This window comes from Aricia agestis, chromosome 6 (genome assembly GCF_905147365.1).
Source record: "Aricia agestis chromosome 6, ilAriAges1.1, whole genome shotgun sequence".
NCBI classification, from domain to species: Eukaryota; Metazoa; Arthropoda; class Insecta; order Lepidoptera; family Lycaenidae; genus Aricia; species Aricia agestis.
Window position 1 is genome coordinate 5,526,117 of NC_056411.1, and position 5,044 is coordinate 5,531,160.

Consider the following 5,044-nt stretch of genomic DNA (forward strand, 5'->3'; position numbering starts at 1 on the left):
AATGAATGTAGATGGGTACCTATGGAGATACATATTATGAGAGACTGGAAGTGGATTGTTTTTGTTTCGGAATAATTATTATTAACAGTTCCCGAGCGATAAACAAGTTTCTTCAGTATTTTCTCTTTACTTTGGTCAATAATTTTATGTAGATAAGTATAAAAATACTTTAATTTACATAATAATTATAAGCGTTGATGTTGTTGTGTCATTAATTTATATTTTTTACTTCAAGCATTTCTTAAGTAGTAAGATTGCATGTTTATGTAAATTTTTAAATTTACCATTATCCATTGTGCATGTAAATAATTTCAATAACTCCCTTACTGATATTATCACAGCAAATTCTAGAAGTTCCCTTGTCTTCTTGGCTCACACACAAGACGGCCCATACAAAACTGATACGACTACAACGGATGCACTTGGAAATGCGACCGCTTTTTGAACTTATGAAATACTAAATTACGCCCGCGACTCTGTTGCACCAAAATTCGTTATTGCGCGGGAACCGCACATTTTTCGGGGATAAAAACTATTATGGAGATACTTGGAGTTCTGGGAAAGGACATAGGTCCTTTCCGAGAACTCCAAGTATGTCCATACCAAATTTTAGCAAAATCGCTTCAGCGGTTTGGGCGTGAAGAGGTGACAGACATACAGACGGACATACACACTTTCGCATAGCTATAATATTATATTAGTAAGTACATATTATGTTAGTATGGACGTTGGAAATAAATGTTTAAGAGTTGCAAACGAACCATAATAAACTTAAAACATTACCTTTTTGTTTTACTATATGACTAATATAATTTTTCATGAGTACTGTAATATATTTAACTTTATGAATTGCAGTTTTTGATTCCTCTGTTTTCTACAGGTCGCAATTATAGGATCTATTTTTTTTTAATTTCTTACATTTACTTTTCTGTATCTACTGGTTACAAATTATTTAAAGTCATTATTGTAACTTTACTTTCGTTGGTCGACTTATAACTGCCACAACCAGGTACACGGAAATCGACACAACAGTTACAAAAACCAAAAGTAGCATCAAAATGAGATCAGCTTCGAAGTACTCCTTCATTGGAACACCGAAGCCTGATGCTCGTAGGTGCTCAGCATTGCCTTTTCTCAGTACATACTCTGTCCACCAAACTGCTCTTTCGAGGGGTGTGTGTGGTTGGTCAGTGATGACATCTCGTAGCTTGATGATGTTCTTGCGGTAACTGAAAGAATGACTGATTAGGAAAAACTTAAAAGTATCTCTGTTTCATTGTTTGACTCCTATCGGAAAAATTGATTCATAGGCTAGTGGCGAATCAGCGTTATTTGGTAAAGATATGTTCAGCCCAGCCAACAGATCACGATTAGCAAAGACTTTATGTAACCCGACCAAATAACATAGGTCTGCCATTTGCACATTTCAGGCATAAGATTTGACGCATATGAGAGAATCATCGGTACATTTAAAAGCTACATTTTGGATTGAGCATTTTAAATTACTTTACTGATTGTACTGCCACTATCAATTTACACTCTATCCTAAGAGGAAAAATCTGTAGATGTATATTATTGTATATACCCCCAAAAGCATGTAGGAGCATAACAAAAAACTGATTCGTTATATTTATTTTTTATGTGATGCGCCCGCCGCCCAATCGAAGCGTATCCTCTCAAGCTTACCTCTCATCTTTTATAACGTCCTCAATTGCGTTCATAAGGATCTCCTCAGTGAGACTATCAATACTCAATTTGACTCCAATGTTTTGATGTACATATTGTTCTGTATTATACCACTGATCTCCAAGCATGGGTATGCCTATGAGTGGCACTCCAGCTGATATGCTTTCATCTGTTGATTGGAGACCGCCTTGTGTGATGAACACTTTCACATTAGGATGACCTGTTACAAAATGTTTATTCGCTTAGTCATTTTATTTCTGAAAATTATTTTCATATTTGTATCAGTTTAAAAACAACTGTTTGTGAGTCAGCTTGTAGGAAGTTTATAAATTTTAATAATGAATTCTCTTTATTGTGATTAATTAAAATTTTATAAAGTTGTTAATAAATGAAAATTCTAAAAATAATTAAGGGTTAATACTCCCTTAATTAATTTTAGGTTCATAATATACAGTTTTATTTGTGAGCATTTAAGTTAAAGGCAATTTTTATTTTTATTTTTCATGGGTAAAGTATGAAACATAATATTTTCGGTTCAACAAATTTTCCACTTATACATTTGTTCCTTTTTGGAGATTATTACTTACGCAGCAAATCGGATTGTGGTACCCATTTGAATATTTTTACATTGCTCGATCGTTCCTCTAAGTCATCTCTGTCCCATTTCAGCAGTACGTTGTAGGGAAGTTTGGAAAATACTCTGGTAAATATTTTTATTTTCTCCGGTGGCAGTAACGATGGACGCACATTTGTGCCGAAACTCATGTAAATGACACCGTTTTTAGATGAGTCTAAGTACGTCTGGAGATCCTAAAATAGTGATGGATGGAAATCTGTTATTAAAAAGTTTAAAAACATTCAATTTTGAGAATGAATTGCTAGTTTCTAATACTTTTCAGTTGTGCTAATCTAACTATTTTTATTATTAAGAAAATAGTATTATTTAAATTCTTATACAATAATAAGAATAAGTTTATTTTTACAATCACACAACACAATATAACAACACAAAAATACACAAAGAAATTAAGAACACAAAAATTACAATAATATTAAATTCTGTGACGTCAAAACTGTACTACAAGTCTGCAAGTCTATATATTACTCACCTGTGGCAAACTCTTTTGGGGTTTCTGGTGAAGGCCTCCCAAGTAAATCACATTAGGTGGAACCGGACGGTTGAAATCCCAGATGGGATGTACGTTCAAAAATAACAATTGCGCGTTACTTTTAAGTTCACTCAAGTCAGGTGTATTTGGACCAAATATAGATTTTAGCATAGCATTTTCGGATTTTCCTGTATCATCAAAAATGCCTTTAACTTTATAAGCAAATTCATACTCCTTTATTTTTTCCCAAAATGTCAAGTTATTGATACGTTGTTGCAAAGAAATGGGGTATAAAATTGGATGTATCGGTGCACCATAATCTTCAAACATGTCATATAGCCCTCCAAATGAACTAAATTGTATTGCAGGTGCTTTATATAAATGCGAAAAGATTAGGGCTGGACGTATAAAAGCCTCCACAAATACAAGTTCAAAACCTTTGTTATCCCTTAACAACTTTTGAACTTCATCACTTTTGATTTGCGCTTCGAGCACGTGCGTTAAAATTTCCAATGCCACTTGGATTTGTGTGAAAAGATCGGATTCACTTCCTTTGGGCAATTCCATGAATTTGTTCCATAGTTTGTAGGAGATATCGTGTACGTCGATTTCTGTTAGATTCTTCGGCGCTCGTTCCTTTGAAAATTCTGGATCAGTCGTTATAACCACTACCTCATGTCCACGCCTGGCTAGCTCTTTCATTAAAGGTCGAAACACAACTTGATGGCTGATTGACGGTGTTGGATAAACAGCTAATATTCTAGCCGTTTCTGTATAAGCTATTAGCACTAAAAGGTAACTAACTAGTAGTTTACTCATCTTCATAAGAGACCGTAAACGACTGAATTGAATATTATGTCGTTTGCGAGTGCTGTGTATTGTTAAATAATAATTTATGCAATTGAAAAATAATAACGTACGATTATTTATGATTGTAATGTTGAAAGCATGTAATTTACAACAAACTTGTGTGGTTTTTAAAGCATTGTATTTTTTTTCAATAATTAGCTTCAAGATTATAATTAATTTAATGACGTGTACCTTCAGAATATTACACTGAATATTTAAGTGCCTATAATTTCGGGGGTCTCTGAGCCTGTAAGTATTTTAAAAAAATTGGAACTCCAAGCGTGTACTAAGAGCGGTTATAATAAATATTATACAAAATATATAAAATTCTCGTGTCAAAATGATAGTTAACGTACTCCACCAAAACGGCTTTACTGATTTTTACCAAATTTTATATGCATATTCAGTAGGTTTGGCAATCGGCTACTAGCTACTTCTTATATTGATAAGTTCATTTGATGAATAAATAATAGTAAATTATTACAACTCGAGACTGACGGCGACCATTGTTTGTGCGACGGGATAGCGATGGACGATGCCATGGTGCCATATTTATTTAGTCACTTCAATATAATAACAGAGTAGACAGAATTATAGAGTATGTCGACTTGGAACTGATGTTGAAATTTTTAAATTTGACGTATTATGATGAAAATAGTCACTAGGGTTGTTAACACACATCATGGTGTTACCTACGAATTTAAAACTATGACATATTCGCTGGACGTGTTCCTCTTTGGTCGTATTGTTGTTTGCGTTTTAGCACATGCGATTAAAATTGTCAGAATCCAATTTTGAAATCTATATTTTAAATATTTAAAAATAAATTATATCAGCCAGTGCGAGGCACATTCTGTTCATAATCCTAGTGAAACCCGACGAATTTGACAGATATTGAAACCTGTCCGTTTCTTTGCAGTCGAACTACTGGTAGTTATGTCTATTATGATAATAATATGGGCGAAATACTTTATATGGCAAAACAATGTTTGCTGGGACAGCTAGTACAAAATATATTTTACTATGTTGCGTGAGTGTAGACAATTACGAAAAATCTTAGTCATATTATGACATAGCGGAAAACTTGTAATATGTTAAGCAGATCTAATGAACTAAATTGTACGAGTATGGTGTATTATGTAGAAGATCCTCAAAATTAGGTACTTACTGTAATATTAAAAACAAAAAAAAAAACGATGGTATCCAGAAGATCTATTTCTGCATAAATACTATGTCAAGTCGAGACGGTAGATGATTTGCCAACGCGGAATTCGAACCCACAAAGAGTAAAACTTTCTGAACTACTGGACTAATATTTTGGTACCATTTTCTACTTAGTATTCTCTTTGGACTTTCGTCTCTATTGTAAACAGTATCCCCGTTGACATAGAAAAGTAATT

The 5,044-nt window shown here is 33.5% G+C and overlaps 1 protein-coding gene across 1 annotated transcript; it reads right to left on the bottom strand.

Annotated features, from left to right (window-relative positions):
* Window positions 1-930: 930 nt before the first annotated feature.
* On the bottom strand, window positions 931-3,629 carry LOC121727877 (UDP-glucosyltransferase 2-like). The gene is made up of 4 exons (XM_042115921.1): window positions 2,796-3,629; window positions 2,274-2,496; window positions 1,687-1,906; window positions 931-1,229 (listed from the first exon to the last, which is right to left on the bottom strand). Exons 1-4 carry the CDS (start codon window positions 3,618-3,620, stop codon window positions 962-964), a joined length of 1,536 nt encoding a protein of 511 aa, XP_041971855.1. The 5' UTR covers window positions 3,621-3,629; the 3' UTR covers window positions 931-961.
* Between the last annotated feature and the right edge of the window lie 1,415 nt (window positions 3,630-5,044).